General features: G+C 44.6%; 1 protein-coding gene across 2 annotated transcripts in view; it reads right to left on the bottom strand.

Annotated features, from left to right (window-relative positions):
• Positions 1-11,119: 11,119 nt before the first annotated feature.
• Positions 11,120-22,626, bottom strand: part of MCTP1 (multiple C2 and transmembrane domain containing 1) — an 817,302-nt gene continuing 805,795 nt past the window's right edge. For both annotated transcript variants that reach the window (XM_033917588.1, XM_033917682.1), the window contains exons 19-20: positions 15,548-15,645; positions 11,120-12,272 (exon numbers count right to left, since the gene is read on the bottom strand). In XM_033917588.1, coding sequence (XP_033773479.1) covers positions 12,201-12,272; positions 15,548-15,645 — 170 coding nt within the window. In that variant the 3' untranslated portion in view covers positions 11,120-12,200. The remainder of the gene's footprint in view (positions 12,273-15,547; positions 15,646-22,626) is intronic.

Genomic DNA, 22,626 nt, shown 5'->3' with positions numbered 1-22,626 from the left:
CACCCCCCCTTTTACTACGCTGCAGTAGAGGTTTCAACTATAGCCCGGGGTGTGAAATGCGTTACCATCCTTCCATTTACTATTGTAACTAGTAAAAAAAAACCTACATATTTAAAAAACCCACCTGGGGCCTGATGTTGGTGGGCCTTAGTGATGAGGGTCTGGCTACAGGGTTCCATTGTTGGGTCCTGAATCATGAGTCCTGCCATGATGTAGAATTAGGCCCACGGAGGGAGGGACATCAGCTGCTTCTCCGGTAGCCGCAGTGTTTGTGTTTGTTGCTGGGCCGGCCATCAGAGAGGAGAGGAAGAGGGCGCATCTGTGGAAGGCCATGAATGCGCAGTAAAAGAGAGGGCCTGGCTGGTGTGTTGGTATTGCATGCAAGTAATGGGGGCATGCGGGAGCGCCCTTAAAGGTGGACTGGGCTGGGAAGAGGAGACAATAGTGGTACGTGAGTGTGCAGAACCTGGCCGCGGAGTTTGGTGTGCGCAACTGTACTTAAGGTCGGGGTCAGGAAGACCAGAGGGGAGCCCCACACAAGCCACAAAAGGGGCAAATAGGTACTGGGCCCCTGGTCTGGTGGAGGCCAAGGTCCAGGAACCTACAGTATGCTTCTCTCTTTCTTTCTCTCTCTCTCTCCCTCCCTCCAACCCTTAGGTGACCATACGTCCCGTTTTGAATGGGACCGTCCCGTTATTACACTGCCTGTCCCGTTGTCCCCACGCACTGCTTTGGGACGCCAAAATGTCCCGTTTTCAGTGGTGAGGGCAATGTAATAACAGGATGGTCCCGTTTAAAACCCTGGAAGAGCTGGGGACACGTGCATCCACTCAAGATGTCACCTACAAGCCGACTGCTGCTTTGACCTGCTCTAACGCAACATCCGCTTCCGATTAAGGCGGGGCACATCCAAGGGGGAGGGGTTGTGCCAGTGAAGAACGGGTTGGCGCGCGATTGTCAGGGCTCTTTTGACGGGTCACCCTGCGAGATTGATGGTGGGCGACCTCAGGTATGAGTTTCACAGTATGGGGAGGGTTTTTGTCCCCAGGGAGAGGTGCTGAGTCGCGGATATAAATTTCCCCTCCAACAGCAGCAGCTTGGTTGTGGACTGCAGTATAAGCAGGTAGGATGCCGGTGCAGGGCACGTTTTTGAACTGGGCAGCTCTGTTCATGGGGTGGAATGCAAGTGAAGGAGAGCAGCTCTTCTCTTCTGGGGGGGGGAGGGGGGAAGTGATGGTGACTTATCAGCTATCTGACATTTGATTCCCCTGCTATAAACGTTTGGAAAGTGGTTAGAAATAGTGGGCAGGTGCTGCCCCCTTCTCTGTCGGGTGTGTATTTGTGTGTGTGTATATAGGAGGGAGACACTTACTAGCTGACAGTGTATAAGAGGCATATGACTCGTTGTCGCCATTCGGTGAAATTGAAAGGGGACAGGTTTAGAACAAACGCTAGGAAGTTCTTTTTCACCCAGAGGGTGGTGGATACATGGAATGTGCTTCCGGAGGCTGTGGTAGACAGGAGCACTGTACAAGGCTTCAAAGAAGGTTTGGATAGGTTCCTAGAGGACAAAGGGATTGAGGGGTATAGATAGGTGTAGAGAAGGGTTATAGGAATAGGAGTAGAGGTAAGTTATAGGAATAGGAGTAGAGATAGGTTATAGAGCTAGCCAGGGACCACTGCTCAGGCAGTGGGCCTGATGGGCCGCCGCGGGAGCGGACCGCTGGGCGAGATGGACCTCTGGTTTGCCTCAGCGGAGGCAACTTCTTATGATCAGGGGACAGGGCAGTTTCATAGTGTCATTGTCCAAAATGACTTGGCAGCGGTAGAACACTAGGGACTCTTCGGTGGGGAGGGGGGGTGATGGTGACTTTTCAGCAGAGGGCTGTGGCCAGGGATCTGCCTGACATTGTAAAGATGGTAAAAAGTGTTTGCAAGCCCCAAAATGGAGTGCAGAGACTGAAACAAAGGGGGATTTCGGAAAACTTTGCAGGTTCAGTAATGTAAAACGTTCCCGTATAGCACAGTAAAACCAGCCAGGTTTGCTACTTCCCCAATAGATCACAAGCCTCCAGAAAATCACCAAAATGACTGCTGCTTGCCAGGGGGAAAAAAAACTGGACAAATCAAACTCCCATGCAAAAGTTGTAGGTTCACAGCTCCAACCAATAGAAGTGAATCATTCTCCTTACCCTGTGACAAACAGAGCAAATGTATCATTTGCATCAGTCTGTACTACTTAAGAGGTAGTTTGGATTTGTTGGTGGTCGACTTGGGGATTTTGTGCTTTGTGGTTTAATACTCAGGGGTTTGCAAGAGGGCGTTGTTACTGACCTGTATTTTCACATCCCTACTTTCTGGGAGATTTTATGTACTGGATGATGAATAAAAAAATTTTTAAAAACTCTCCAAAGCAAATTGGGCAAACTCTGTAAGCACTTCTGCTCTGACCTTTGTATGTGCTTGTTCACGCAAGAGCATTTGTAGTAAAGTTTTGGAGAGTTGCTGTTACCCTGTGGCAGTGGTGTACCAAGGGCGGGGCCGGGGTGTGTGTCAAAAAATGATGGGCCCCGGGTGTCACATACCCTAGGTACGCCACTGTTTCTCTCCAACGTCAGAGTTTACGTCGGAGTGAGGCTTGTGTGTCAGCCACATGCAGCATTTCGAAGCTGCTTGGGCCAGGCCGGGCCGTTCAGAAGTGCTGGGTCATCATCCGCCATCTAGGAGTGCTGGAGCAAGGAGCAGTTCAAAGAGTTGGAAAGACTAAGAGGAGCAGTTCCACAAGTAAGAAGAGAGGAGATGCAAGGTGGGGAATTGGACATAGTGATGCGGGGAGTGCTGCTGGGGACAAATGCTGGAATGCAAGAAGGGGGAGAAGGCTGTGATGAGTTTCATATGATGGTGGAGAGGGAACAGAGGGATGTAGGGTGGGGGGATATTGGACATAGTTATGCGGGGAGTGTTGCTGGGGACAAATAAGCAGTTCAACAAGGGGAACAAATGATGGAAGAAAGTGAGTGGGAGGGAGCAGTTTTGAGAATCTATATCTGTAGTCTATATTTTGCACTATATTTGTCTATTTTTCTATAGTTGTTTCTGAGGTGACATTGCATATTTTAAAATCATCCACCTCTTTGAAAAATAAAACAAATATAAATGATAATTAACATTTTCTCTGCTTACAATGTGCTTTGTGCTTTTTAAAATTTTATGGTTACCATTATGAATTTAAAAAATATTGTGTATGCATGAAAAGTGAATGGAAGAAATTGTGGGCGGGATTGTGGGCGGGATTGTGGGTGGGGCTAGGGTGGGGTTAGGGTAGCGATAGGGCAGGATTGGGGCGGGACTGAAATTAGTAGATGTCCCCTTTTGAGGAAAAAAAAAAATGGTCACCTTATCCAACCCCCACTCCCCCAGCAGATCCGGTGACACAGACTCTCTCTGCATCCAGCCCATGCTCACCCAGAATCGAATGGCTCTCCCCTGTCCTCCACCTACCTCTTCTGCTGAGATTAAATTTTTGGGCTGGCTGGCAGCATCGAGGTAAGCCTGCTGCCATTAGCCTGCACAGAAGCCTGCAGATGTCCTGCCTAGGCGGGAACAGGAAGTTGCTGCGGAATGCTGGCTGACCTCATTGATGCTGCAGATCAGCCTGAAGATTTAAATTTCAGTGGAGGAGGTAGATGGGGAATAGGGGAGAGCCATACCCAGGACAAAATCCTCAAAATGTAGAAAGTTGTCTGGACACCCAGACGGTCCTCTAAAAAGAGGACATATCCAGGTAAATCCGGACATCTCATCTGGTAACCCTTCCTAAACTACTGTACATTTGAAAGATGGTAAATGGACCATCTGATCTTCCACTTTATTTCCCTAAAAGTGTCATAAACCTACTTAATCTGCCTCTGCCTTTGTATTTATTTGATGGCACATTAATATATGAGCTTCTATGATCACAGAACAATCACAGTGGTCTGTAATCATATAACAAAGCAACCAATAAAATTTACCCTTTCCTTGCATCTAGGGATGCCCTGTGCTTATTCCATGCTTACTTGAATTCTATTACTATTTTTGCCACCACAAACTCCCAAGAAGGCCTTTCCATAAACCCACCATGCTTTGCATGAAAAAGATGTTTTCTAATAGAAACACAGAATCAAGAATTAATTGGAGGATCTAAGTATGATCACACTGGAAGCTGTTGCATAACCCAATATATTAACCTAAAAATATATCAGTCTGTGTGACTTGCATTAACATAACATAAAGGCTTTTACACAGTATTATTTAATGTTATGTAACATTGGAAGAAATTCAGCATATTAAATGCATTAATTTATCTCTGCTGTTCCTAACTAATTTTTTTGTGCCCGTGCGCCTATTTCCTACACAGCCTCATCTGTTTTTAGAACAAGGATTCAGTAGTTCCTGAGACTGGTACCAGAACCAGAATTGACAAGGTTGATGCCTGGCATTGTGTAGTGGAATGGGCCACTGCACCTCAGAGAAACCCAAGGGAAGGAAGAGATTTATTTAAGCAGTGCATTGCATCACGAAGGGACTGGTTCCATCTAAGGCAGAGGGGAATTGTCATTCACTGTTCCAGCAAAGCTAAATTCAAGTAGCAGAGCAATTACATCTAGGGTTAACAGATGTCTGGATTTACCCAGACATGTTCTCTTTTTAGAGAACTGACTAGATGACTTTTTCCCCTGGCTGGAGTACTCTTCTCTGTCCCTCACCTTCCTCTGGCTCCACTGAAATTTATTCTTCAGGACGGCCAACAACAGTGGCGAGGTGAGCTTGCCCCGGAAGCCTTCTCTGTGGAGCAACTTCCTGTGTAGACAGGACACTCCAGAGATGTGGCTTCCGGGGCAGGCCAACAGCAATAGGCTCACCTTGCTGTTGCTGCTGGCCGGCCCAAAGATTCAGTTTTGGTGAGGAGGTAGGTGAGGGACAGGGGAGAGTCATAGAAAGAGAGAGAGAGAAGCACTTTCTGCATGAGGATTGCTGGAGGGAGGGAAAAAGAAGAACCTGCGAGGTAGGGAGATTGTGGAGAGTGACAGAGAGAGAGAGAGGGAGAGAAAAAAGCACTGCAGGGGAGGGGGGTTGGACAGAGGGAGAGAGAGAAGAGCCCGTGGGGGAGAGGGGTTATGAAGAGAGAGAGAAAAACCTAACAGGTAGGTTGGAAGGAGAGAGAAAGAGAGAGATGCACTTGCGAGGGGAGTTGGAGGGAGAGAGAGGAACACCTATGGGGGGGGGGGTTGGAGGGGAAAAAGAGAAGCATAAGGGTACAGAAGATGAGAAGGAGGACTATAGAAGTGGGTGAAAGGAGAGAGGTAGGGGCACGACTGGTGGGGGCAGGGTCATGTGTCCTCTTTTTAACTTCACAAACATGGTAATCCTAATTACATCTGACTACTGGGAAGTAATCATCATTGCTGGCTGTGATTTTCTATCAAGGTACTACAATATAGAACTGTGACATCCATAGGCAGCAGAATTCTTTTTTTGTTTGGGGGAGGCCAAAAGCTCTGCCCTAGGCCCCACCCCATCATAATAGTAGTAATTGCAATGCCATTGCTTCTATTCATTCTTCATATACATACAATATAATCTTATTAACAATACTAGTCTTTAAGCCCGTTACATTAACGGGTGCTAGAATAGATGTGTCTGTCTGTCTGTCTGTGTTTCTTTATCTCTCTCTCTCCTTGGCCGCTGTCTGTATCCTTCTGTCTCCCCCCCCCCCTGAGCAAAGCTGTCTGCCCCCAGGACACACCTCCCCCCCAAAGCAGGCCCCTTTCCCTCTCCCTAACTGTCTCTCCATGGCCCTCTTCTGTGTCCCCCCCAAGCAAAGCTGTCTGTCCCCAGCACACCTCCCTCCCAAAGCAGCCCCCTTTCCCTCTCCCTATCTCTCCATGGCCCCTTCTGTCTCCCCCCCAGCACACCCCTCCCCCCAAAGCAGCCCCCTTTCCCTCTCCCTATCCATGGCCCCTTCTGTCTCCCCCCAGCACACCCCTCCCCCCAAAGCAGCCCCTTTTCCCTTTCCCCCTGGCTCCCGGTATTGATTCCCTTCTTACCCTCCCAACATCCAGGCGTCTTCTGTCCTGCTCCTCTTCACCAAAGCAGCCTGCGATCGTGGTGGCCGGCTTTAGCGAACCTCGCAGGCTGCTCTCCAACTCGGTAGCACGTTCCCTCTGACGCGATCCCATGCGTCAGAGGGAGCGTGCTACTGAAGCTGGAGAGCCGCCTGCGAGGTTCTTTAAAGCCGGCCACGATCGCAGGCTGCTCTGAAGAGGAGGATCAGCGGCGGCAGCGGCGAGTGAGGGCGGGAGGTGACACAGGGACTCCTTCTTCTGCACGGAGGTGGAGATCGGCTTGCGAGGTTCGCTACAGCGGCTGGCGAACTTCAGCAGGCCGCTTTGAAGAGGAGTCGCTGGTGTCTTCTGCACAGTCACGCGCAGGCGCTGTGAGGACTGGCACAGAAGCACACCTCACGGCGCCACCGCTCACGAATTTTCAAGAGCGCATGCGCCTCTAGCATTTTATTATTATTGATATAATTGTAATTACATAATTAAACTACACAAAGCACACTGTTTGCAGAGACAATTTTAATTAACTATCATTTATATTCTGCTTTTTTCAGAGAGGTCAAGCCAGATGACTTTAAAATATGCAATGTCACCTCAGTAACTGCTACAGAAAACTCCCCTTCAGTGCCAAAAAAAGTACATCAAGAAGTAATACAAACCCCTGCAAAGAGCATTAATACTGGGTCAGATGGTCCATCTATCACAGTATCTGGTTTCTTTTTTTTTTGGTGTAACTATTTAATTTTAATGAACAACATATACTGCACAAACTGCGAAGTGTTGTGGGTTCTTCAACGCCCACTCAACACAAATCACTGCAAAAATACAGTAGGTGGTAGGTCAGTGATCTTCACTAATTTTTAATCTGAGGCCATTTTGAGTCTAAAAAAGCTGAAGGAGAGCTGACAAATATCTTCCCACTTGGGGTCAAAACACCAACCAAAGTTTCTGGACTTCCATCTTTACCATAACACCTGGCCTCAGTCACACATGCAGAAAACAAACAAACAAAAACTTTTTCAAATACAAACCAACAAACTAAAAATAGGCCAGACTCTGCACACACTACACCACAAAGAAATAGAAAGAAATGCATTTCTTCCTGAACAGTCCAAAGTATAAATACAACAGATGTAAATTTTCAAAATTTACATATTTCAATCAGTAAATTGAAAAAAAACACACACGCATTTTCCCTACCTTTGTTATCAGGTGATTTTATTTTTCTGATCATCTTGTTCCCTCTCTGATCTTAACTGTTTCCAAGTCCTCCTTAGGTAAGAACATAAGAATTTGTATGTGGCACGTTTCCAAATTAAAACGGAGAATCTTTGCAGCAGTAGCTCTTCTTCTAAAATATTCCCCTGATGCAGCAACTATGTGAAACAAGGCCTGTCAGGAAATCTAAAAGGGAAATTTGAGGAGTGAAAAGCCTAGGCCCAACTTGGTCAAGTTTTACCCTTCCTGGGCTGTTTCAGTGGCTAATATTAGTCATATAACATATTGCATATAACATATAACATATTCCCCTGAGTGTTTAGCACTTGGATTTAACTGCGGTGATTTTTTCAGGATCAGAGAATAAAGTGCTCACTTAAAATAAGTGCTTGTTTCCTATTATTTTCTGAAAATCCATCTTTAAAAAAGTTTTTGTAATTGTATTACATATAACGGAGTTTTTCCTAGACCGAGGATGTATTTCTCTGTGGCAACTGAGTCCTTGCCATAGAAAGTTTCCTAGGTATGCTTCTGGGAAACACTGAGGTCTTTTCTCCGTTTTAATTTGGAAACGTGCCACATACAATCTCTGATGTTGATTTGTGCATGAATATTTTTTGTGTGGTTATATTTATTTAAGATATTCAGTTTGTGCACATTTACTTTTGTCAGAACATAAGAATTGCCCTACTGGGACAGATCGGAGTTCCATCAAGCCCAGTATCCTGTTTCCAACAGTGGCCAACCCAGGTCCCAAACACCTAGCTAGATCCTAAGCAGTAAAACAGATTTTATGATACTTCTCCTAGGAATAAGCAGTGGATTTCCCCAAGTCATTTGGAAATTGGAACGACGAGTGAGGTGATCAAATTTGCAGATGACACTAAACTTTTCAAAGTTGTTAAAACGCATGCGGATTGTGAAACATTGCAGGCAGACCTTAGGAAACTGGAAGACCAGACATCCAAGTAGCAGACGAAATTTAATGTGGACAAATGCAAAGTGGTGCATATTGGGAAGAATAACCCAAATCACAGTTATCGGATGCTAAGGTCCACCTTGGGGGGTTAGTGCCCAAGAAAAAGATCTGGGTGTCATTGTAGACAATTCAATGAAACCTTCCGCACAATGTGTGGCGGTGGCCAAAAAAAGCAAACAAGATGCTAGGAATTATTAAGAAAGGGATGGTTAACAAGTCTAAGAATGTTATAATGCCTCTGTATTGCTCCAAGGTGCAAACTTTTCGATAAACTGAAGGGGCTCTCTTTGATTGCCTAATGAGACCTGCACAAAAATTCTGTAAGCCCACATCTCTAGTATTTATCAGATCTTTGTAACATGACTTTGGCAAACAATGTTTTAACTGCAACCATTTAAACAATTGTATAGCAGGTAAATGATAGTCAGCACACAGATCCTCAAATATTTTAAAGTTATTACCCTGATATAATTGATTAACAAACCAAATCCTCCTCCTTTGCCATTCAGCCCAATTGTCAGTCCTTGAATTTTGATTTCTGGATTGAACCAGATGGAAATGTACTCAGAAGCAGGCCACAAAACTCCTAAATCGTTAGCCTTAGATCATAACACAGGAGGTATATAAGGAATGAGTAGACGATCTATGTGGCTCGGAGAGTTGTTTTGTTTAACTTTAAAGTAAGAAGCAAACATTAAAGATTATTCTGTGTTAAATTGTCAACCATTGAGCCTAATAGAGGAGCCACGTGATTGTATCTTTTAGCCTTTGAAAGAAGTTTAACCAGTGGTGTACCACAGGCAGGGCGGGGAGGGGGGGGGGGCGGACCGCCCCAGGTGCACAGCCAGCCGAGTCTGGAACCTCCCACCCTACTCTACAACGGAACCTGCATCTCAGCGCGGCAGCCAGTCCACCCCCTCCGACGTACTTATTCCAGAGCAGAGTCGGCAGCCGTGCTGAAGTGCAGGAAGTTCCCACAATGACTGCGTCTGCCGGCCCTGCTCCAAAAGTAAGTGACATCAGAGGGGGTGGACCGGCAGCCACAGTCATTGCAAGACCTTGCTGTACAGCATTGGTTTGGAGTGAGAGAGAAAGGAGCATAGAAGGGTGGTGGAGGGAGAGAAAGGGGGCACCCTTGGCTTATTTCTATACTTATAGCCTTAATTTATTATCAATTATTCTAATTAGGACAACAGGAGAGCTCTTATATTTCACTTCCAGTAAAAAATCAAACAATAAATTAGCATACAATATAACCCTAAGACTATCTAAGAAACAAACACTAAATAAAACATTTAATAAAATCCTAAGGCTTTCTATACTAGTCTAAAATATTGCTAGTAGCTTAATAATGTTAACTAATTAATCACCTCAATAACAAGATGCAGACAGTAGTCCAGCAGCAAGAGAGTTGCTCTCCAATCTATTGCATTGAGTGTCACATGTATGATTTTCTCCCGGTTGGTGAGAAGTTATACAGTATGTGTGTGCTCGCTGCAAAGAGCTCCTAGCTCTCAGAGAACGAGTATGTTCCCTTGAGGCTAGAGTAGCAGACTTGGAGGAGCTGAGGGAGACAGAGAAGTACAGTCCCGCAGCGTCAGAGAGAGAAGAACCATCGGCTCAGTTGTGATGATTTGACCCATGTATACTGTATGTACTTGTATTGCAAGACATTGCTTGTATATCAAGTTAAAATTTAATAAAATGTTTTGCTTGTCTTGCAAAACACTTGCAAACCAAGGTTTTACTGTACATAGAGAAGGCCTACAGGGATGTTGTAGAGAAGTCCCACCTCCAGTCTGGTAGCTCCTGAGCTGCTTTGGAGGAGAGAGGTCTCCTAGAAGGAGAGCATCACCCTGGTGAAGTAGGAAATAATCCTATAGCTAGGACCTGCCCACCAGGGGATGCACTATCTTCTCGCACCGAGGATGTCTCTCCAGGGGCTTTTGTCTAGGAGGGCAAAGTTAGAACAGCGGTTGTAGTTGGTGATTTGATTATTAGGCATGTAGATGGCTGGTGGGCATGAGGATTGCCTGGTAACTTGCCTGCCTGGTGCGAAGGTGGCTGACCTCACGCATCACATAGATAGGATTTTAGTGCTGAGGAGGAGCCAGCTGTTTTGGTACATGTAGGTACCAATGACATAGGAAAATGTGGGAGGGAGGTTCTGGAAGCCAAATTTAGGCTCTTGGGTAGAAAGCTGAAACCCAGATCCTCCAGGGTTGCATTTTCAGAAATGCTCCCAGTTCTATGCGCAAGACCCAAGAGGCAGGTAGAGCTCTGAAGTCTCAATGTGTGGTTGAGCCGATGGTGCAGAATTGAGCAATAGTTACATTTTTTTAGAAGTTTACAGAGGGCATAATGTACAGGGTAAGTCTAGTAACATAAGAACATAAGAACAGCCTTACTGGGTTAGACCAATGGTCCTTCAAGCCCAGTAGCCCATTCTCGCAGTGGCCAATCCAGGTCCCTAGTACCTGACCAAAACCCAAGGAGTAGCAATATCCCATGCTACCCATCCAGGGCAAGCAGTGGCTTCCCCCATGTCTTTCCTAATAACAGACTATGGACTTTTCTTCCAGGAAATTGTCCAAACCTTTCTTAAAACCAGCTACGCTATCCGCTCTTACCACAACCACAACCACTGGCTATAGAAATGATAAGTAGTATTTTAAACAACAATTCTGCAGATATAGGGATCTATTTTTTTTTTTTTTCATATTCTTGCAATTACATTAATTCCCCCTTCCCCCACTGCAATAAATCAGAACAAAAAGCAATGCCCGAAGCTCAATTAAACCAGACATTAAGCAGAATATTTCAAAATTAATCCTCTTTGGAGTATTTATTATGGTATGAACATTACAACATTTTGAAATGTAAACATTTTCCTGTTTATCTGTCAAAATGAAAGAAAAGGTTTGGGGGAGCCAGACATTCAATCAGAGCTACTCTAATGAGCTGAAAATGGAAGGAATAAAATAAGCATTCCACATGGAGCACATATAAGGTGATATGCTGGAAACCATTTTGGTAGGATTTGCCTCATGCTCTGCCCGTTCAGTACATTAAAATTCCTGAGGTGCAGATAAACATGTATAATTTAACACACATTAAGAAACGGTGCAGAATTTTGTCTACTTTAGCCATTGAATTGAAGAAGTTCCACCGCTAGCCCAATTCTAACTTCAAATTGAACTGATTGTTCTTTTAAAATTTGAAACTAAGTGGAGCTTATCCTTCACATGTCTTTCTTTTGATGGAAGAAAAAGCACAGAGGGGGTTTCTTGTTACTTCACGGAGCTCCAGCATGAGATGCTGGGTTCTCTGCTGGGGGATTTTTGTACTCGGTATAGTAATCATAAATTTACAAACAGCTGTGTTTTGTGCATTCAAAATGAGCAGGAGCAACTGAAAGAAAGATAAATATGTAAAAAAAAAAAAAACCAACAACCCCCAAAAACAATGCAATGAAGACTCATTTTCATTTCTCTTTGTTTTTGAATAAAAAAATATTTGCACAGTTTGCATTAAAAAAAGCATGTTTCTTTTGGAATCTGCAGGCATGATCTGCGCCGTGTATCATGAACAATAAATCAGTGGTAGATTTTCTAGCTACGAGCATTAAGATGACATCTTTTAATGCAATACATGATCAGCTATATGCGGCAGGAATCAAGCCTCAAAAACTTTATCAAAGTCTTTTCTGTACACTGGTAAATATATTTTATGGACCTATGTCTTTGTACAATATTTACAAATGTTCATTTATCATGTGTGTGTTTTTTAAAAGGCAAAGCAAAATTAAACATAAAAGAAAAAGTTGATTAAGCTTGTTGTTATGTTTAGCATTTATCTTCTTTCTCAAGCAGATGTTCTCGTTTCGTGCAAGGAGATGGCTAGCAGGGATTGTGTTTCCTCCTTTTGCTTGGACTTTGGCTGGGATCTGGTTTCAGCTGGTGGTACTGCACCTGTTTAAACACAAAGTTTGGGGATAGACCAGTCAAATGACGGCTCACTGGAAAAATAAAGCCCAAGGGAAAGAATACGAGAGCCTTGCCTGGAAAAATAAAGCATCCCACCCCCTTACAATCTGTAGGGCTCCTACAACTGGGATGGAGAAACAATACTGTAGAGCAGTGCATCTCAAACTTTGTGCTTCCTGAAATCTCAGGTGCACCACGAGACGCTGCGGAGAAGGAGAGGCGCCGGCTGACAAGAGGCACATCCTGTAGGCAGTCAGCCGGCGCCTCTCCTCTCTGCATGTCTTCCCTGACGGCTTAGGGTCCGTCTAGAGCAGGGATCTCAAAGTCCCTCCTTGAGGGCCGCAATCCAGTTGCCTTTTCAGAATTTCCCCAATGAACATACATGAGATCTATGTGCATGCACTGCTTTCAATGCATATTCATTGGGGAAATCCTGAAAACCCGACCAGATTGCGACTTAGAGATCCCTGGTCTAGAGGGCCTTCTCACGTGCGCGGACGTCGACATGATGCTGTCACGCATGTACGTGATGTCATCGCGTCGACGTCGCACACTTCCGGGATGCCTCGAGCCATGGCTGCTACGTTTAGTGTGCCGCAGCTCAACAAAGCTTTAGGGGCACTGCTGTAGGATGATAGCATCCCCAACAAGAAGGGCAGTGGTACTGGGAAAATATAGTCAGCGCACTGGTGGTTTTGTTTTCTGAATCATTGCAAGATGTACTAGTTAGAGCAGTGTATCACAAACTGTGTGCCCCAGAGGATTCCAGGTGTGCCACAAGATGCTGGCGAGGAGGAGAGGCGCCAGCACCAGCTGACTGCATGCAAGACGTGCCTCTCACAGCAAGAGGCATGTCCTGTTGTCAGCCGGCGCCTGCGCCTCTCCCCCTTGCCGGCATCTCTACTCCTCCTCACCTCTCGTTCTGCAGCATCCCTCCCCCGGCGGTAATAGGAGACTCGGGGCCGGAACTGGAGGACATCTGGGCATGAGCGGATGCTGACGTGATGATGTCACACATGTGTGCGTGACGTCATCGCGTTGACGTCTGTGCATTTCTGGGTGCCCTCCAGCTGCAGCCCCGAGATTAGTGTGCCAGCAGCTTAAAAGATTTATGTCACACTGGGTTAGAGACAGGAGGAAGATGGTGGAATATTTTCCTCCTACACACTGTTGCATTGTTTTAATGATGTTTTTCTTGAATTTCTGGACATATTCTTTGACTACCTCATAGAGCACTGCACATCATCTATGGCAGTGCTTCCAAAACTCTACTGGTCTTCAGGATCACCACAATGAATGTGCATGAGCTAAATATGAATAGCAGAGACCCATATGCAAATCTCCCTCATGGAAATCCATTGTGGTTAACTTGAAAATCTGATAGGCGTGATGTGCCTCCAGGAATCGGCTGAAGCGCATTCATCAATGGAAATATACTGCATGCAACCTGCACACAGAGAAATAAGGACCAAACCTTTATGCGGCTTAATTTTCTCACCTTCCCCCTTTCAATTGGAGAAATTATTTTGTAATTACTTAATAGGTTTGGTATCAAGTTTTCTTAGGGCTGTACATTGCTGTTGGCTTGGTGATATAGAAACATTTTGAAATAAATAGTGGCAAGGGTTAAGCATGATTTAATAGCCAATAAAATTCTTTGAGATTTATTCAAATAATATATTAATGTAAAAGGAAAAAATAAAGTTTGAAAATTTTCAACCCATCTTTTTAAATGATGCCAATAGAATTCAGGTACAATAAAATATATATACAAACCAAAATACAGTGAGGTAGGAGTTTTTCACAGATTTTCAAAATATAAAGGAAAAAAGGTGATACCTTTTTTATTGGACTAACTTACCCCCTATGTACAAAGCTGTGCTAGTGGCTGCCATGTAGCAAAAGCCCCAAAGCCCTTTAAAAACCAGTGGCAACTGCTAGTGCGGCTTTGTTCAGGGCGGGGGAAGCTGTCAATGCTGGAGGCCAAGTTGCAATTGAAACACTTCGTAATGGAAGCTCCAAACTATTTACAGCATGGGGGTGAAGGCAGACATTGGATTAGGCCCTAAGATTTTCTCCCGTCGCTTCCAATTCACCCCCCATGAACTCTTAGGTCTTTCCCACATTTGTTTAAGTCTCTTGTCCTCTACTGGAGCTTCTCAGATTAAAGTAAAGTCCTCAGCTGTTATTCCCATGACCTTCCTACAGGTTCCCTTATCTCCTTTCCAGATGTCTGCACTTCTGCAAACGCTATGGACTTTCTCTCCCACAAGAATCTCCCTCCAGATGTCTCCCTCAGATCTAGAGCTCTGGCAGGAGAAAAAGGATAACCCAAACTCTCTGTTTTTAACTCCTCAGTTCCCGCCCAAACTTCTTCAGGAGCCTCCCTAGGTCTTAGGGCTCTGTTGGGAGAAAAAGGAACAACCAAAAGTCTAGTTTACACTCCCTCCTTCTCTTTTAGAATCTCCCCCTCCCTCCTTGGAAAAAGGGACCTCCTCCTCCTGTCTCTTCTAGCCTGGTTCACCAACTTAGTGACACCCTGGAAAATCCCATACCACTGCTATGCTAGCAGAAGCATTTTCCAAGGGGAGTCACCGAAATATAAACACATTTAAATGGCAGTCACACAGGAAGGGGTGAGTAAGGTAAAAAAACAGGGAAGGCTGAGTGGATGAGAGACCGAGAGATATGGATGGTGTGATGGAGTCTATAAGACACTAACACTCCCCCTCATAATGCCAGAGCCACTATAATATAGGTACCGTAGTTCATCCTTAGGGAGAAGTTACAGGGGAAGGAGGAGTCAGGGAAGCAGGAACCAGGAAGTGCATGTGAATGGCAAGGGATGTGGTCTGGGTGTGACAAGGGCATATAAGATGACCAATTTTCCAGGGCAGCTGCCTAAAAATTAGTTAAAAGCACTGTAAGTGCATGCTAAGGGTCAGTATACAATTGCATCTGCTTTTTCTGCTGGTGGCCGACTGTTGGTAAAGTAGGACTGCCTCTTTTTAATATGGCTAAAAAGTACAGGCATTGTGAAAGCTTGCACTTGGTTTTAGCTACTCTGGGAGATACAACAAGGTCATCTACCTGCTGTCTTTCTATCATGTGCCATTGGAGGCCAAAATCAGATATACAGACTGCTTTGAAAAACAGGGACTACAGAAACAGAGAAATTAATAAATCAGTGTTTCGCATTCAGAAGTTTTCAAAGTCAGACACACTGCAACATTGTGTTAGATGGGAACACATATACACACCACTTGTACATCTGAAGGAACTCTGGAGAGGAAGTCAAGTAGCTCATTGTTGTCAATCATATATGGACTCCGAATTTTCTTTGTGAATTTATTGATACCTAGAGAAGTGATAGTTTAAACATATATTAAAATCTATAGCAATTTAATGTCTTTTAGTTCTCAAAAGCATATTTTTGGAAACTTTTATACAAATTTACCAAGATTTGATCTAGACATTTTTTCTTACATAGTTTTTATTTAGTGCAGTGTTTCTCAACTTCTTCAAGCCAAATACTCTCTAAGCCAGTGGCCTCAAACTCAGACCCTTTGCAGGGCCACATTTTGGATTTGTAGGTACTTGGAGGGCCTCAGAAAAAATTAGTTAATGTCTTATTAAAGAAATGACAATTTTGCATGAGGTAAAACTCTTTATAGTTTATAAATCTTTCCTTTTGGCTATGTCTTAATATTATAATTTATAGTGGAGTGTGTGGCGCAGTGGTTGGATCTACAGCCTCAGCACCCTGGGGTTGTGGGTTCAAACCCCGCGCTGCTCCTTGTGACCCTGGGCAAGTCACTTAATCCTCCATAGCCCCAGGTACGTTAGCTAGATTGTGAGCCCACCGGGACAGAGAGGGAAAATGCTTGAGTACCTGATTGTAAAACCGCTTAGATAACCTTGATAGGCGGTATATAAAATCCTAATAAACTAAAGAGACATTTGATCAAGAAACTGTTTTATTTTACTTTTGTGATTATGATAAACATACCAAGGGTCTCAAAATAGTACCTGGCAGGCCGCATGTGGCCCCTGGGCCACAAGTTTGATACCACTGCTCTAAGCCTAATAAATACCAACCAAGTACCTCCACCGAAGACCTGCCCAAGCTCCGCCCCTGACCCCACCCCCATAATAATAGTACTAATTGTAATGCAGTTTCTTCCATCCATTTTTCATATACACACAATATAATCTTATTAATACATAATGGTAACCCAAAAATTTAAAAACGCACACTGTACACATAAAAAAGTATTAATTATCATTTATATTCAGGTGTTTTTTTTTTCAAAGAAGTAAAGGCAGATGACTTTAAAATATGCAATCAGTAACAACTATAGAAAAATAAAATCATTTTGATCACTAAGGGCTCCTTTTACGAAGCTGCAGTAGCGGTTTAAAGCGTGTAATAGCATGCGCTAAACTGCCGGCCATGCTAGCTGCTACCGCCTCCTCTTGAGCAGGTGGTAGTTTTTCGGCTAGCGCGGGGGATAGCACGTGTTTAAAAGTCACGTGCGCTAAAGCCGCTAATGCGGCATCGTAAAAGGATCCCTAAATTGAAAATACATTTTTTTTCCTACCTTTGTTGTCTGGTGATTTAATGAGTCTCTGGTTGCACTTCCTTCTGACTGTGCATCCAATATTTCTTTCTTTCTTTCTTCACTCAGGCCCAACAATTGTCCCTTCCTATTCCCTCCCTCCCTCCTTCCTATAAATTCACAAAACTGACACATTTTGATCACTAAATTGAAAATAAAATTATTTTTCCTCCCTTTGTTGTCTGGTGATTTAATGAGTCTCTGGTTGCACTTCCTTCTGACTGTGCATCCAATATTTCTTTCTTTCTTTATCCCTTCCTATTCCCTCCCTCCTGTATGCAGCTGGCTCACAAGCCTTCCCGCCGACGTCAATTTCTGAGGATGTATATGAGAAATGTTCTTCAATACTCTCAGGTGGAATTGTTTAAACCTGATAATTTATATTACGTCCCCAGGAGCCCAGGGGTGTGGCAGAAGAAGGAGAAATGGATCAGTTAGTATCTCCTGAGAGTTTAAATATTTCTCAGTTCTTGGAATCATCTAAGGATAGTATAACTAAACGGGCAACTTTGTTGGTTAAAGACAGAGTCAGAAAAGCAAGATATTTTGAAATTATATATTCTTAAAAAGCAGTCCTTGTTTTGTGGTCAGCAGTTGAAATTTTTTCCTGATGTAGCCAGACAGACTCAGTTTTGGAGGAAACAGTTTCTTCATCTTAAGCCTAAGGTGTTGACTGTGGGAGCTCCTTTCTTCTTTAAATTTCCATGTAAATGTTTAATATCTTATAGAACAAATAGATTTATATTTGTAGATTCATCTCAATTAGAAAATTTCCTTAATGATAAACCTTTACTTGAGAAGACTAATGTTGAGGTTGACGATAAAAGGTGATTTATGAATTTAGGACTTATTCTTGTTGCGACAGTATTATGTAAATTTTTTTTTTGTTATCATTTTTTGTTGCAAAGGTGCAACACAGCCCCAATAATGTGGACAAGATCAGTACTAATGGCCTCTTTTACAAAGCTGTGCTAGCGGCTGCCGTGCGGCAACAGCCCCGAAGCCCTTTAAATCTCTATGGGCTTCGGGGCCGTTAGCGCAGCGCAGCCACTAACGCGACTTTGTAAAAGAGGCCGTAATAGTTTTTCTGTTATATTAACCTTTTTGTTTGTATTTTGATGTAGTTTTATTTTGGTATTGATTTAACAAAAGGAAATAAAAATAAATTAAAAATAAATATATAATAGTGGTGCTTCTTGGGGAGGAAGAGCCTGGCAAGCATCCTGGAGTCCCCCTCTGTAAAATTGAGCTGCCTTCAGCATGCCATTTTATTACATATATTTTTAATGTAAAAATCAGGATAAAATTGCCGTTCTAATGATATCATAACACTAAAACGCAAAAACATCTATGTGACGCCTAAAAGGCGATTCTATAAAGGACACCTAACTATATAGATGTACTTAAATTTGCCACCAATATACCTAGGTCCTTTGAGAGTGGGACGCACATATGGACTGAGTCACAAGGATGATGCAGGAAGGACGTAGGGTTACCATATGACTCCAAAAAAAGGAGGACGGATTGAGACATCCAGGTTTTACTTCTGCTGAACGCAATGGAAGTAAGGAGGACACATAGAGGCATCTGAGCTTCACTTCCTTTGAAAGCAATAGAACTAAAACCCGGATGTCTCAATCCATCTTCCTTTTTCTGGAGCTATATGGTAACCCTAGGAAGGAGGATTTGGGTTGTGATTGCTAATTATTGAATCTGTCCCATATAACAGCAATTTTGGCTGTGTATAAAAAGATGATATCGTTGGGGTAGGGATGGGGCTCTTACCGGGGTGAGGAATAGCTGGGTCCGAGCTATAAGAACACAAGCCTGGACTCCACATGTTTCCATGGTTCTATTTGTTGGTTGTTTTGTACTTGCTGTATATTGGAAAATGTTATATCTGCTTTTTTACGTGTATTTTGTTTTTTGAATAAACAGTTATAAAAAATAAAAAATAAAAAAAGATGATATTGACTGCATTACAAAAGCAATCGAGAGCATCTCAACATTGCTGGAGTTGCACTTCCTGTTAGGGGGATTCTTTCTGAAGGCTTGGAAGTCCAGAGATGCATGTTTTTATAAGGCCATGTAGATGTGTCAGCTGTGGACACTTAGATGTTTTACAGATAGATGATTTTCGTTAGATAATAAGAACATAAGAACATAAGCAGTGCCTCTGCCGGGTCAGACCACAGGTCCATCCTGCCCAGCAGTCCGCTCCCGCGGTGGCCCAAAAACAGGTCAAGATTTGTCTGAATCATCAGAAGGGGCTCCCTTGCCACCTTGGTTTCTCATTTAAGTCCTGCCTTCCTATCGAAGTCCTAGCCCTCCGGTCTTGCACATGCACGACCAGGTTGGTTTATACTCATTACCTGGTTAACTTCCTATACTTGTGTTACATCCCAGCTCCTCCCTCAGTATCCCACGATCCCTTTATCCCTCAGGAATCCATCCAATCCCTGTTTGAATCCTTGTACCGTACTCTGCCTGATCACTTCCTCCGGTAGCGCATTCCAAGTGTCCATGACCCTTTGGGTGAAAAAAAACTTCCTTGCATTTGTTTTGAACCTGTCTCCCTTCAGTTTCTCAGAATGCCCCCTCGTATTTGCTGTCCCCTTCAGTCTGAAGAATCTGTCCCTATCCACCCTCTCTATGCCCCTCATGATCTTGAAGGTCTCTATCATATCTCCCCTGAGCCTCCTTTTCTCCAGAGAGAAGAGCCCCAGCCTATCCAGCCTCTCGGCGTATGAGCAGTGTTCCAGCCCTCTTACCATTTTCGTTGCTCTCCTTTGGACTCTCTCAAGTACCGCCATGTCCTTCTTGAGGTGCGGCGACCAATACTGAATGCAGTATTCCAGATGTGGACGCACCATCGCACGATACAATGGCAAGATGACTTCCCGTGTTCTGGTTGCTATGCCCTTCTTTATGATGCCCAGCATCCTATTGGCTTTTTTCGAGGCTGCTGCGCACTGTGCAGATGGCTTCAGAGATGCATCCACCAGCACACCCAAGTCTCTCTCGAGTCTGCTGTCTCCCAACAATACCCCCCCTAATTTGTAGCTGAACAACGGGTTCTTTTTCCCTATATGCATGACCTTGCATTTGTCCACGTTGAAGCGCATTTGTCATTTGTTTGCCCAGTCTTCCAGCTTGTCCAGGTCCCTTTGTAGGTCCTCACACTCCTCCCTGGTCCTAACTCTGCCGCACAGTTTGGTATCGTCTGCGAATTTTATAACCTCACACTTTGCCTCCTTTTCCAGGTCATTGATGAATATGTTAATGACTCACACATGAAAATGTTTTGGGGAGAATAATGTCTAAATCAAGTGATTTAGATGCCATTTTGGAGGCTCAGTGTTGCCTTAATATCGCTAAGGGGGAGGTGGCTTATCTTCAGCCTGGAATCTTCAATGCCTGGGAAACTAACTCTGCTCTTCATTCTCCCCAGCATCAGGCAGCTGAAACCTGGAAATCAACGAGCCAGCTGGACTCTCTGTTTGCCACTGTCTTCAGGCAGTGGTGCAACGAGGTTGACCGGCGCCTGGGGCAGCGACGCCCCTCTCCCACCCTCTTTCCCCAGAAGTGATTTCAGAGAAAGCGCCAAGGCCGATGTGGGGGGCGGAGAGCAGGCGGGGTCTTGGTGCCCTGAGGAAAACCGTGTCATCAGGAAACACACTGTTTTATGCTTTTGATGTTTTTATAGTTTTAATGCTGAAATGACGTAACTGTGGCAATATGTGCACATTCTACTACCATAGAGACATCTGTTTGTGGCTGGCTGCCTGTGAAGCTGGGGGGAAGGAATACCTAGGAATGGGTCTGTGCATCATGTGCTCCACAGGGCTGAGGTTCACATAGTCTACATCCGACGACTTCTCTCCAGCCTTACGCTTCACATCCCTCTTCAGTCGGCTTTTTTTTTGTTTTCCATATCTCCCTCTTATAGCCAGTCTCACCTCTCCTGCCACTTCCATCCCTTTCTTTAGCCCTTAGTGCTTCTTTCCTCCAGCCTGATTCTCTCTCTTCTCAGGACTCTTTTCTCAGCCCATCTCCCCATTAGTCCCTCCGCTTTGAATCCTATAGTTCCTCTTCCTGTCTTCATCTGTTTCTTTCTTCAGCCCATCCTTCATCCACTTATCTTTGTATCACAGCCTCAGCTTACATTCATTTCAGCTGTTCTTCCTTGTACATCTATTTCTATTCTGATAGCTTCTTTTCCTCTCACAACCCATGTCTTCCAGCCAGTAGCGCAGTAAAGGAGGGTAAGGGGGGGGGAAGACTGCCCCTGGGTGCCATCTTGGTGGGGGTGCCGGCATCTCTCCTCCTCTCCGCTCCCCCATTCCTTCCTGCTCCTCCCCTACCGTGCGCGCACCTTCAATTCCCACCCACCGTATCTCTAGCTCTTTGGGGCACAAGCAGCAGCTCTAACCTGCTCCTTGCGCTGGCCTCGGCGCTACTCTCTGACATCACTTCTAGGTCCCATGGGTAGGAAGTGACGTCAGAGCCAACACCAGCACGGGCAGCATGTTAGAGATATTGCTTGCACCAGGGAAGCTAAACAGGTAAGGGGGAAGGGAAAGGGAGCGCATGCGGTGGGGAAGCAAGGAATAGGGAGGGGGGCACTACTACTACTATTTATTATTTCTAAAGCACTGAAAGGTGTACACAGTGCTGTACATTTTAACATACAATAGACGGTCCCTGCTCAGAAGAGCTTACAATCTAATTTAGACAGGACATTTCGGGGTTGGTGAGATTATGGTAGAGAAAATGATACAGTGGGTATAGGTATCTGCCAGCAGTAAATGGGCATTAGGAGTTGAAAACAGATTCAAAAAAGTGGGCTTTTAGCTTGGATTTGAATGCTGCTAGGGAGAGAGCACCACCACCCTGGGTGCCTTCCACCCTCGCTACACACTACTTCCAGCTCTCAGTGCCTGTTCTACTCTTTCTTTCCTCATTTCTTTCCCAGAGCCCCCTTTAGCACTTTTCCCCCTCTCTATGACTGACCAAAGGCAGAAAGTTGATCTGACCTACACTGCAACTCTTCTCTGCTCCCTGCTATTAGCCCATTGGTCAGATATTCCTGAACCAGTCAAGAAGCTGCAGAGGAGGCAGGACCAGAAGAGCTTAGGAGACACCAATCTAAGGAATATCTGAGCAATGGCATCGTCTAAGCTACTGGTCTTGCCTCCTTTGCAGCTTATTGGCTGGGTAAGGAATGCCTGACTAATGGGCTGCAACGGGAGTTGGAAGCATTAGCTGCGGAAGCACTCCCCCACTTTTATGAAACTATACTAGCAGTTTCTAGCGTGGGGAACCGCGCTGAATGGCCTGCGCTACTCCCGACGCTCATGGGAACTCAATGAGCGTCGGGAGCAGCCTAAGCCATTCAGCGCGGCTCTCTGTGCTCTCTCTGCGCTAAAAACTGCTAGCGCGGTTTCGTAGAAGAGGGGGACAGTCTTCCTTCCTGCTTTCTCCTGCAGCTCTACATCCCCAAGATTTCAGCTCTGAGGGCTGGGCAGTGCTGGAAAGAATATTGGGTTCCTTTCCCTCCTCTTGTATAATGTATATACCCCATACTTGTATATAGTTTTCCCTTCCCTCACTTCTACTTTTATATGTTGGTGTTAATATGTAAATGTTGCAGGTCTGCCATCCATAGTTTCTGAGTTGCTGGGTTTTTTATTGCTTCATAGTATCTAGCAGTGGATGAA

The sequence above is a fragment of the Geotrypetes seraphini genome, chromosome 1, assembly GCF_902459505.1.
Source record: "Geotrypetes seraphini chromosome 1, aGeoSer1.1, whole genome shotgun sequence".
In the NCBI taxonomy this organism is placed as follows: domain Eukaryota; kingdom Metazoa; phylum Chordata; class Amphibia; order Gymnophiona; family Dermophiidae; genus Geotrypetes; species Geotrypetes seraphini.
This window is presented reverse-complemented; position numbering and strand designations above follow the sequence as displayed.